Source organism: Myotis yumanensis, unplaced genomic scaffold (assembly GCF_028538775.1).
Source record: "Myotis yumanensis isolate MYYU_CA2020_CCGP unplaced genomic scaffold, mMyoYum1.0.hap1 SCAF_1, whole genome shotgun sequence".
Classification (NCBI taxonomy): domain Eukaryota; kingdom Metazoa; phylum Chordata; class Mammalia; order Chiroptera; family Vespertilionidae; genus Myotis; species Myotis yumanensis.
In genome coordinates, this window is record NW_027223752.1 from 18,769,367 (window position 1) to 18,782,340 (window position 12,974).

Here is a 12,974-nt window from a genome sequence, read left to right on the forward strand (position 1 = left end):
GGCACATTTTTTTAAAGTCTATTCTTCCCTTGAGATGGATTGTATTTCTGGAGCAAAATGACAATACAGGTATTTGGAGGATATTTTTTGACACACACACACAAATTATGTAATTAAATATTTTTATTTTATTTCTTAAGGTATTTACAAATCAAAAGAAAAGTTATGAAAGTAAAAATCAGTGAAACTAAATAGTATATTTAAATACAGAATTTGTAAACATAAGTAATCGAGTTAACCCAGTTCTAAATTTTCTCTTTCATCTTCATATAACATGATCTCTTTTGTGATAGCTTTGAGGACATTTTTTTTTTAATTATTTTTTTTTTTTTTTAATATATATTTTATTGATTTTTTACAGAGAGGAAGGGAGAGAGATAGAGAGTTAGAAACATCGATGAGAGAGAAACATCGACCAGCTGCCTCCTGCACATCTCCCACTGGGGATGTGCCCACAACCCAGGTACATGCCCTTGACCGGAATCGAACCCGGGACCTTTCAGTCCGCAGGCCGACGCTCTATCCACTGAGCCAAACTGGTTTCGGCTGAGGACATTTTTTTAATAACTTTTTTTTCCATGGGAACTACAGTATGTAGTTCTTTTGTTGATAGCAAGCTATGTTTGTTTCAAAAAAAGCATTTCCAATCCTCTTTGTCTTTCAATTTGTGATTTATGGAAGGAAATTCTAATTCATTGTTATTATGTCTAATAGGGGTTGAATTGTGTTCCCCCAAAAGGTATGTGGGAGTCCCCACCCCCAGTGCCTGTGAATGTGACCTTATGTGGAAATAGAGTCTTTGCAGATATAGTCAGGGTAAGATGAGGTGACACTGGAGCAGCATGGGCTCTAAATCCAGTGACTGTGTCCTTGTAAGAGGGCTACGTGAAGACACAGGGACACAGACACACAAGGAGAATGCCATGCAGTGACAGGCAGAAATGGAGGTGTGAGGCTTCTATAAGCTAAGGGCAGCAGTGATTGTCGGCAACCTCCAGAAGCAAGGAAGAGGCAAGAAAGGGTCTTTCCTAGAACTTTCCGAGGGGGCGTGTCCCTGCCAGCGCCTTGACTGGGGTGTTCTAGCCTCCAGAACTTCGAGAGAATAGACTTGTGTTGTCCTAAGGCCCCCCCCCGCCCCCCACCAGTTTGTGGTAGTTTTGTATGGCAGCCCTAGGAAACCAATGTTCCACTTCACAAAGTCTTTGGAGTAGAGTAAGAATTATTCTCAGCCGAAACTTTGCTTAGTTGACTTTTCTCTATAAAACGTGAGAGAAGAAAGAAACTAAAGAAGCGTACTTTATATAACCCATGTTGAATTTTAAAAACTTAATATAGTATATAACTCCAGATGTGTCAAGATGCTAATGATTCAGATATCAGAATATTTTTAAATTTGGAAATAATGGTATTACATTTTCACTACTGGTATTTTGGAACTTAAAATTAACATCAAACTTGGAAACCAGTATTATATGAATACAATGAGTATATAGCTCCTCAAAAATTCCAGTTTTATTCAGGAGGCGCTGAGGCAAGACTAGTCTCTTCTGCCCTCGGGGATATGCGATTTTATTCTATCGCTTTAGTTTCCTGTCCCCTTTTTATTTTTGGTCCCTGGGGAGTTTTTGTTTTAGTTTTTAAGGATTCTTGTTACATTAATCTTTACTTAAACTCAACTTCCCACCTGCTCTATTCTGCCCCCAGCCAGCTGAATAGCGTTGAGTAAAATGTGCATCTGTGATGCTTGGCCGCACCACCGCTCTCCGTTGTGGCAGAGCTCCTCAGAGCACAGTAGCCAATACTCCCGTCACAAACCACTGCAGTTAGGCTTTTATCTCTGTCGGTCCATTGAGCCTGCTGCCAATCTCCTGGTCAGCTCTCAGTCCTCATCACATTGTATGCGGGAAACATATTTATACGTTTTACGTTGACTGTAAGTAGTAGAGCCACCTGTTACTACCCGCAAACAATGTGTTAATCACCTACAGCTAGATTTTGACATAATTGATTATTCCTTCTCTTCTGAAATGCGTTCCTCACTTGGCTCAGGTTCCCCCTTCTACTTGACTGCCTTATTTCTTTGTTTCCTCTGATGGTCCTGCCTCTTCTTCCCGCTCTCTACGTGCCGAACTGCTTCTGGGGTTCTCTCCCTGGCCTTCCTTTTCTCATGTGTACACTCCCACTTCAGGTATCTTATCAGTCATTCTTCAGTCATAACACAGAGACCATGCTAGTCATTTGAACTGGGAAAATTTAACACATTGCGTACCGCATAGAAATCTCTAAGACATACGCCAGGGACCGCACATTTTGGGGCAAACTGCACGTTATTTAAATCATCATAATGCACTTTAGGTGTTGTTTTTCAATAATTATAACATTTTTATTTACAAAAACAATTAAACAATTAAAGTTCCTAGTACTTTTTTAACATATGGTACTGCGTAAAACATTTTCCTCTATGAAGAGGGACCAAACAAAATTTACATGAGTATCTAGATTCGCTCCTTTTTCCATGAGCGTGAAAAACGAGAACACTTGTGAGCGGTCCTTAACACATGGCACGAGAAACACGAGAAAACTCCTGAGCGGTACAAAATGTGTTAATATAAAGAACAGTTAATTAGTAAAATGTGGTTACCTACTGAAAAAGCTATTAAAGTGCCACAATAGGAGGCAGACACTAGCCCTAGTTAGCTGGGGAGAGGGAACAAAGAAAGAACATGATGGAGATTCAGACCTAGATTGGAAAAGGTGTGGCTGCCATCAGAACACGGTCTGTCCGTGGTGAGGAAGCTCGCTGGCGGCTGCAGGCCTCAGTGGGACAGTGCGCGTGCTCACTGGGGAAGGAAAGCTTGCTGGAGGGCACAGGCCAGGGCTGAATGGCAGAATCACTGCTTAGAGAAAAAGCACCCAGGCCAAAGGCTGTTGTCTGGGCAGAGCATCCTTCAGGGTCACCCCTGCGTGGGGTTGCAATGCTTTCAGATGGGTATGGACATACTGTGTAGAAGCATCTGTAAACCTGGCTAAGTTTTGTTTCTTCCTCAGCCAACTGATCAGAAGGAATACCTATGAGGCCAGAGGTATAGACAGAGAGAGAGAGAGGAGGCATTGCAGTGAGAATTATTGTTGAAGGATTCTGATGCACCTGTTCATGCAAATTACTTGTAACTTCCAGGTCTGTCCAAGCCTGGTCTTTCATACTCCATTCCCACCTGATGGATTGCTGCTGTGCACACCCAGTTGTGGTTAGGTTGGTCACAAAACTTTCAGGTCAGGATAGGAAGGCTCTGGACACACAGGCACCTGTATCCCATAGTTAGGCATTTAACTCTCTAACAAGTTCTAGTAGCAGACTGGAAGCAGCTTCTCAAAAGGAAAATACCTGTAAAGGAGGGCATGGATTTTCTGTCAAATCTGAGAGCTCTGCAGTGTGATTCTCCTTTGGAGGCCTTCCAGAGGCTCCGTGCAGCACCCCTGTTTACCACAGACACTTTGAGCATCATTGGAGCTGCTGGGTCATCAGGCCCAGTGGGAAATCAGCTTGCCTGGCCCCCCTGGATGCTGGAAGCCTCATAGGTGACTTGATAGATGGATAGAAGCAGCTCATTCGGATGTGGTTGATGTCGCTACCAAAAAGGCCTACCAAGCATTTTGCTCCTTTTGTTTGTGGTAGGTGATGTGGGGCACAGCCACTTGACTTTCACTTTGGAAAGAACATCTTGACATAGTCCAGATCATTGGGTCCCCGGAAACTTCACTGAGTTGGCAGGTCCCTGAATTTTTGTGGGCTTATCTGCCATGCTCTTGATCTGCTTATGTCTTATTAAGGCATCTAAAGTACTTGTTGCTTCCTGCTCCCCAGATCCATTCAACATAATGTCATCAATGTAGTGGACCATTGAGATGTTTTGTGGAATCTCAAGACGATCAGGATCTCTGTGGACTATATTATGGCAAAGAACAGGAGAGTTGAAATAGCCCTGAGGCAAGGCTTTGAAGGTGTACACAGATACAAGCCAGGTAAAAGCAAACCGCTTGTGGTTGTCCTTACAAGTTGATATGGAGAAAAAAGCACTAACCAGGGCAATGGCTGCATGCAAAACGCTAGGGGCTGTGCTAATGTGCTCTAGAAAGATCCAGAAGAATGCATCTGGAAGAGTAACTTCAATTAGAGTCACTACTGAATAAACGTATTATCCATAGTTGTAACCTTAAAATCCACCTGATTTGAGCCCAGACCAAGCAGGCAAGTCTTGATGACGTGACAGGTATTCTCACTCCTGCCGTTGCCGGTCGGAGGTGGTGCGCTGATGTTTGCATTGTCAGGCTTGCAGTTTTGATTCTGGTTTATTGTCTTGGTAGAGAGAGGAATTTCCAGGGTTTTCACTTAGTTCTTCCTGTCATAATGACCTCACCCCATGGCACACAGAGTCAGTGTAGAGGACCCTACCGATTGCCCAGTATATCTATTCAATTTCAGGAATTGGGTGAGGTCCACAGACCGCCTGAGTGCCCTGATTCACAACTGGACTAAATCCTCACCTACCACATGCTCACCATGGGCCCCACTCCTGCTGGTGAACAACACAGCACTTTGTAGGCTCAAGAATTAATGTCAGTTCAGAGCTTGTGTCTGGTAATTCCTGAAAGTTTGGGTATTATTTTTCTCAGTCACAGTCATCCTATTAAGTGGCCACGGATGCTTGGAAGGAAGTTTACTTTATATACTGTGGCAATGCTGCGGAGTTCTTCCTTAACGGGCCTGGCCTCCCCTTTAACCAAGGGGCTCTGAGTATAAATTGGCTCAGGTCTGAAAAGCGGTTGAGAATCTGTGACTCTCCATTGTGGTATTTAAGTGGTGATTTAAGTCAGGTTTTTTAGTCACCTAGTATGGAGTTTTTTCTGTTATATAGATCAATCACTAATCTAGTAGTCTACTCATCGGTTTCATTTCTGGAGACATCATGATAAATTAGCCACCAACAGAAATCCCCACATGCCAACACATTCTGATTATCACTACATCCCTGCTGCCTTTTTGCTAAAAAGAACACACGTGGTATTTGGTGGTTGTGATGCTTCTTGCCTCTGCTTCTTCAGGTTATGCTGGTTGAAACAGGGAGCCCATATCAATGGGGTCACCTCCCATTTCTGACCCACACAGGAGGACAGTCACAGAGCTCATCCAGGATGCAGATGCTGCCCTCACTTAATGTATTTCTCAGTGCCTTCGTGAGGGGCTATTTTCTAGACTTTTTTGGAGGGTGTAGGTCATGGGTAGGTGTGCAGGTTGCATATGAAAAATCTATTTTAACATTCTTATCTCCCTAAGCTTTTTTTTAAAAAATATATTTTATTGTTTTTTTACAGAGAGGAAGGGAGAGGGATAGAGAGTTAGAAACATCGATGAGAGAGAAACATCGATCAGCTGCCTCCTGCACACCTCCCACTGGGGATGTGCCCGCAACCAAGGCACATGCCCTTGACCGGAATTGAACCTGGGACCTTTCAGTTCGCAGGCCGACACTCCATCCACTGAGCCAAACCGGTTAGGGCTCCCTAAGCTTTTGGGAGTCCTTTCTCTATATCAGGTGTTAGCCCATGGATGAAACCCAGCCCATGATTTTGTAAATAAATGTTACTGAAGCGAAGTCATGCCCATTCCTTTATGTATTATCTAAGTCTACTTTTGCACTACAATACAGAGTGCAGTAGTTGTGACAGAGACTATATGACCCACAAAAGTGAAAATATTTGGTGTCTGGTCCTTCATCAAAAGATTTTCCAACCTCTTCCCTAGAGCATGCTGGGATGAGATCCAAGCTGGGGGACTAGTGACAGCAGAGGAATGAGTGGCTATGATGGTTCTTCAGAGACTAAGCGTTTCCTTGCCAAGGCTTCCGTCTAAGAAAGTCACTCCTCTCGTAGGCAGGAGAGCAAGCAGTCTCTGCACTGGCCAGTGAGGGTCGGAATGTACTCTCAAGATTCTGTTTTGTTAGATTTCAACCCGATGATTGCATTCCAAGTTTCAACATTCCCTTTCTTCCCAATCAATGCCCTAACTTTCACATAAGAAACTTGGTGAGGCTTTGATTTTAAATTGTAAATTTTAAACCAACGCAATTAAATTTTGTATTTAATTTTCAGCAATATCAGCCCTGTCAGAGATTTTTTTTAAGATTTACCTGGAAGCTCTCTCTTTATTCAGACCATAACTCGTGCTGAGAATTTTGGGACCTGAGCTTACTACTTCTTTCTGTCAATGTCCATGCACTCAGTCTTTGTAGTCATCGTTATTTTTGTAATGGTCAAAGACAATAGCCTTTTGGACTCGTAGGGCACTTATTTCAGTAGGTACATATCATAATCAACCGCATGATATAACTTAACTAATTATTATGTTTTTTTTACAGAGAGGAAGGGAGAGGGATAGAGAGTTAGAAACATCTAACTCTCTTAAATTTAATTGCGTTGGTTTAATTATCAGTGCATACCTTGTATTACTAAGCATCCCATTTCTCATTGGCAAAGACTTAGCACTGTGCTCAAGACCAAAGACATGACCAGATCAATTCCAGAAGTCCTCTTTTTTTTTTTTTTTTTTTAAATATATTTTATTGATTTTTTACAGAGAGGAAGGGAGAGGGATAGAGAGTTAGAAACATCGATGAGAGAGAAACATCGATCAGCTGCCTCCTGCACACTCCCCACTGGGGATAGGCCTGCAACCAAGGTACATGCCCTTGACCTGAATCGAACCTGGGACCCTTCAGTCCGCAGGCCGACGCTCTATCCACTGAGCCAAACCGGTTAGGGCCAGAAGTCCTCTTTTTAATGGTCTGTCTCCTATGACCACGTCAGTACCCATTCTATATAAGAAACAAGAAACAATTTCTTGACTGATACCCCAGTAATTTGAACAGGGAAAATTTAATATGAAGTGTTAACTAATAAAAGGGTTTGGAAAAAAGGATTCTTGAGGGATATAGAAGTAGCAACTGCAGAAAGCAGCTACCACCCACAGGGCGAGTAGACAAGAACAAGGAATGAAGTCCGAGGAAGGACCCTTTCCCTCTTTTCCCAGGCTGAGATTCAGATCTTTTTGGAGAGGGTGTGGGTGTCACAGGAACTACAACCTGCCCTGGGAAAAGAAACTTGCCAGAGGGCTGATCTGCTGTGGTGTCAGAGAAACTCCCCCATAAGTGCCCCAGAAAAGTCCTTCCTTCTGCTTTTGCCTTGTAGGGGCCCTTCAGCACCTCCTACTGGCCAAAATCAAGGCAGCTGGCAAAGGGAAAATGTTTACAGGGTCCAGCTCCAGTATCACATACCAGGAAAAGGGTGGATTTGGAGCTGAGTGGCAATCCAATATAAAAAAAAGGCTAATATGCAAATCAACTGAACAGCGGAATGACTGGTTGCTATGACACGTACTGACCACCAGGTGGGCAGACGCTCAACACAGGAGCTGCCCCCTGGTGGTCAGCCAGAAGCCCTGAGTCGGGCTTACAGCTCGGGCGAGCGCAGCCTAAGCTGTCAGTCAGATATCCCCCAAGGGCTCCTGGACTGCGAGAGGCACAGGCTGGGCTGAGGGACACCCCCCCCCCCCCAGTGCACAAATTTCATGCACAGGGCCTCTAATAAATGAATAAGTTGTTATCCAGTTTCTTGGCTGTAGCTGCTATCTGTATGATACTGCGTCCCATATTTATCTCTCAGCCTCTTCTCCCTGAAGCTCCAGAGAAGAACTGGCTCTGTCATGTCTTCGCTTGAGTTGTTCATAGGCATCCTTAATGGAGTGGGTACAAAACCAAAATTTCTGCCTTTCCTAATTTTTCCCCATCTCAGTAAATGGAATCACCATTCAAACAAAAATATAGCCTTCCTTGACTTGCGTCTTTTTCTCTTTGTCCATCGTCCAAGTCTTGCCAGCTCTATCTTCAAAATATCCAAATCCTGCCATTTTTCATCACCTCTTTTGCTGCCACCCTGCTCCATGTCATCATCTCTTGACTCTTAAATCTCAAAAACCATGGCCTAGATTTCTGCATTATATGCTTGATAATAAAATAACTACTTGATCCTAATTCATTCTGTAATTTTTCATTTTATAACAGCTGTACCCGATCCCTCCCTTTCCAAATTTTTCACAAGGTACCAAGTCTTAGGAATTTTAATGTGCCTGCTGCATCCCCTACTGTTAGGAAAGCTCATTTTTATGTGGCTGCCACTGCAGCACTAACCCTTATTATCAAAAAAATAAAATAATATACTAACATTATTATTTCTTCATGTGTGGTTTTGAAACATATATAGATAGATATTCCCAGCTGAAACTACTAATTGACTATTTTCAGATTTTTTTAAATTTGAAAGCATTTTTATAAAGATGACTTTATATCTTTAATTTCTGATTTGTTGGGTAGAAACTACAAAGGTAACCACCCACCCCCCCAAAAAATTTTCACATATGTTATTGGCTTTTTATATTAGCTGAAAACTCTCACTCTTGTTCAGCAACTTAATTTCTTTTCAGGTGAGTCTCAGTACTTGATTTTGTTACTTTCAGAAGAGGGAATGGTTTGTATTAATTATTGCTTAGAATTCCATACCATTGATTTCCATAGAAGACTTTATTACCTGGATCTCTTGATTCCTTTTCAATATTGATTTGAGGTGGCAATAAGAATAGGAATTCTCTTTGAAATTAAAGGCTCTTTATTTATTTATTTATTCATTTTTTGTGTATCCATTTTCTTTTATTTTTAAGTAATTTATTTTTATTACAATGTGTTATCATACACACACATGTGTGCACATGCATGTGCACACATACCCATACACACGCGCACACACACACACAGGACTTAAGATGGACAGAGAAACAAGGATAGCCTCCAAACAGGTTTTTTTACAAAGTTCAAAATAGATTACATTGACGTTTATGTGCTTTCCATTCATTACACAATGTACAGACATGATCCGTTTAATGATTTATGCTCCCCAAATGGTTAAACCAATCAGGATTTTCTATGAAAGAGTATATGTAAAAGCTTTTACATTAGACGCAAAGAACTGTTTCCTGCTAAAACCAACCTCAGGCGTACATTTTGTGTTTACATATACTCCTTGAGAATACTACAGTAGCAGTGCATAAGTTCATTTTGTAAAAAGATCTGAAAAAAGAATTGAGACTCTTAATGCATTGTGCTCTCAGATAAAAATCCTAAGTATGACAGTAACAGTTAAACTGCATATATGTGTTAGAGATCAGAAGATGCTATAAAGAAATGTAAATAGTTGTGTGCTTCGGGGACTTTTTCATAAAGTTGTTTTAATAATAAATATAAACTTAAAAATGTCTCAGTGACTGATATAAAATAGACACAGATTTCAAGGATTTTCAATACTTGGCTTAGGGTTTAAAGGTGAAAAATCATCTCCACATAAACCATCTGGTATCTGGTAATCCCAAACTGCCCTAGTCTCTTACAGTCAGGCAAGAGGCTGGGGAGAAAAAGATTTTTCCTCCTATTAACAAAGCATTATCCAAAGCAGGGGTCCTCAAACTTTTTAAACAGGGGGCCAGTTCACTGTCCCTCAGACCGTTGGAGGGCCGGACTATGAACAAATTCTAAAGGCTCTTTAAATACATACTTTTTTAAATAAAAGAAAGTCACTTGATGTGTACTGTCTTCCCCTTTTAGGTGGACGATGCTGCTGTTTTTCTCCTGATGGTAAAGCTTTAGCTGTAGGTCTCTGTGATGGAAGTTTCTTAATGGCAAATGCAGATACTCTCGAGGATCTTGTATCTTTTCACCACAGAAAAGATATTATTTCAGATATCCGATTCTCTCCAGGTAAGATTCTATTGAAATCACATTTGATTATTCACTTGGGTCTGGCAATGTGTAAATAAATCAATGCATGATTTTTATTAGCTGTTATTTTAAAATATGCTTTTATTAATTTTTTAGAGAGAGAGGAAGGGATAGGGAGAGAGAGAAAAGTCGATTGACCGCCTCCTGCATGCCCCTTTTCGGGGATTGAGCCCACAACTCCAGCGTGTGCCTGACCGGGAATTGAGCCAGTTACCTCTTGGTGCGTGGGACCATGCTCTACCAATTGAGCCACACTGGCCAGGGCTACTAACTGTTATTTTTTCTAAGAATTTTACTTTTTTTTACTAGAAGAGGCAGTATGGTGAGAGGTAAAAGCCCTGTATAAGATCAGTGGCAAAATACCTTTAATGACAATTCAGTCACTAAATTCTCTGTGTGACTTGGGCCCTGGCACTACTCTGAGTTTCAGTTTCTTCATTTGCAACATAAAAGGATTGGAGGGACTATCTTCACTTTAATCTTAATGCTCTTGAAATTATATTTTTCTCTCATCAATTTCTACATACTATTGATAAGAAAACCTACTGCAATGTAGGAATTACTAATGTTAAGGCAAAATGTATCAATGTTGGTTTACTTCTATTTTTTTCTTAAATTTATAAGGTTGTGTTTTTTGTTATTTTTTTGTTTTTGTTTAAATGCTTAGTGTACCAAAATTATGTTGTATATAATTTTTTTTTAAATATATATTTTATTGATTTTTTACAGAGAGAAAGGGAGAGAGATAGAGAGTCAGAAACATCGATGAGAGAGAAACATCGATCAGCAGCCTCCTGCACATCCCCTACTGGGGATGTGCCCGCAACCCAGGTACATGCCCTTGACCGGAATCGAACCCGGGACCCCTCAGTCCGCAGGCCAACGCTCTATCCACTGAGCCAAACCGGTTTCGGCTGTTGTATATAATTTTTGACATTTGCTTTACACTTAACTACTTTACTACACTACAAAACTTACTTATTGTTAATTAGAATATATTTTTAAAATATGTCACCTTCTATCATTTGACACACATAGCTTGTTATAACTTACAAAACAACTGAGTTTCTCCCAGAAAATATTAATACAACTCTAGTTGTACAATGTGAAAAACATTTCTAAAAGTAGAAAATGACAGGCAACCATGTTTCTATAACAGGTTCTGGAAAATATCTTGCAGTAGCGTCCCATGACAGCTTTGTGGATATATACAATGTAATGAGCAGTAAACGAGTGGGAATATGCAAAGGCGCTACGAGTTGTATCACCCATATTGACTGGGACATTAGAGGTAAGAATTTAAATAACTTACTATTTTGTAAAAGTTTCATTTGATTTAGTATTACTAATTTAGAGAAGCAAAAAGTGATTCAACAGATGAGTTCAAAAGCATTGTGAAAAGAAAATATCATTCTCAAAATTATTTTCCATTGCTTTATTTCACATCTGAAGATGAATGCCATGAGTTTAGACTTTTCAGTATTTCTCCTAGTATAATTCAAATGATAGCACAGTAAGTGTAAACTCTTTAATTTGTAAAGTGATTAAAATATTATCCAAAATAATATTATTCATTTGTCCTGGTTTTTGTCAAAAAAGCTTGACGTAAATAGTAACGGAAAGTAGGTATGATAGTGAGAATTTTAAAGTGATTTCCCCATTGTCTGATATAATTACGTTCCCTAAAAATTATATTCATAATTGTATAACATACACAATTCAATATCTTTGTGTCATATCCATGGCATATGACAGCGTTTAATAAGCTTGGATAAATGCTAAATATTTTAAATGCTCCATTTTTAAGGATTTTTAAAAATTGATTTTAGAGAGAATGAGGAAGGAAGAGAGAAAGAGAGACATGATTTTGTTGTTCCACTTATTTTTGCATTCATTGATTGCTTCTTGTAATGCCCTGACCGGAGATTGAACCTGTAACTAGATGTAGCTAACCAACTGACCTACCGTTTTTAAGGATTTTTGTTTCATGTATTCATCTCTATAAATCTAGTATTGTAAATCAGTTTTTTTCAAGTACTATTGAACAAAATTTTAAAATTTCAAAATTAGTTTTCAGCCGAAACCGGTTTGGCTCAGTGGATAGAGCATCGGCCTGTGGACTGAAGGGTCCCAGGTTCGATTCTTGTCAAGGGCATGTACCTGGGTTGCGGGCACATCCCCAGTGGGAGATGTGCAGGAAGCAGCTGGTCGATGTTAATCTCTCATCGATGTTTCTAACTCTCTATCTCTCTCCCTTCCTCTCTGTAAAAAATCAATAAACTATATTTTAAAAAAATTAGTTTTCAGGTTTTTTTTTCATGTACATGATAACAGAAATAGTTTTTATATGTAGACATACACAAAAATGAAACCACTTATGAATTTAATTACTTAATTATATAGAAAGTAGTAAAATCAAATGTTCTTAATATATGCTGACTGCAAAGGAAAATGGTTTTTGTGTTTAAACTTAATTTTCCCCATAAAAGTTAAACATGATACTAAATATATATGTATTTGTATTTTATATTTGTGTATGTAATTTTTTCACATTTGAAAATTTTATTCAAATGTCCCAACTTCCTTCTAGAACAATTGTATCAGATTATATGCCCAACATCAGGTTTCACATCCATGGCAGCAATTGGAATTGTTAAATCTTGTTTAATTTTTGGCATGGTTAGGTGAAAAAATGGTATTTCTTGTTTTAGTTTGATCTCTAAATTATTTGTTATCATAGACTTTTGTAATTTTTATCAACTAGTATTTTTCCTTTTAACATATAAGGTTCATATTTTTATATAGTAAAAGTGAATTTTATTAAATGGTTTTCTATATAATTTCAAGTTTTCATGCTATGTGTGAAATGGTCTCTATTTTAAGATTATAAAATTATAAACATATAAAATTATAAATATATGACTATGTATGTGTGTATATTTTTGCCTTCTTTTGAAGGAAAGCTCTTACAGGTTAACACTGGTGCTAAAGAACAGTTATTCTTTGAAGCTCCCAGAGGGAAAAGACAAACCATCCCCAGGATGGAGGTAGGAAGACAGTAGAGCTTGTAAGTCGATACGACTAAACATGGTT

General features: G+C 39.5%; 1 protein-coding gene across 10 annotated transcripts in view; it reads left to right on the top strand.

Annotated features, from left to right (window-relative positions):
* Positions 1 to 12,974, top strand: part of EML5 (EMAP like 5) — a 106,318-nt gene that overhangs the window by 55,337 nt on the left and 38,007 nt on the right. For 8 of the 10 annotated variants that reach the window (XM_070415158.1, XM_070415139.1, XM_070415149.1 and 5 more), the window contains exons 22-24: positions 9,708 to 9,860; positions 11,041 to 11,172; positions 12,840 to 12,928. In XM_070415158.1, the coding sequence (XP_070271259.1) occupies positions 9,708 to 9,860; positions 11,041 to 11,172; positions 12,840 to 12,928 (374 nt within the window). Of the gene's footprint in view, positions 1 to 3,865; positions 3,969 to 9,707; positions 9,861 to 11,040; positions 11,173 to 12,839; positions 12,929 to 12,974 lie in introns of those variants that run through there. The other 2 variants (XM_070415202.1, XM_070415211.1) reach the window with 2 other exon arrangements.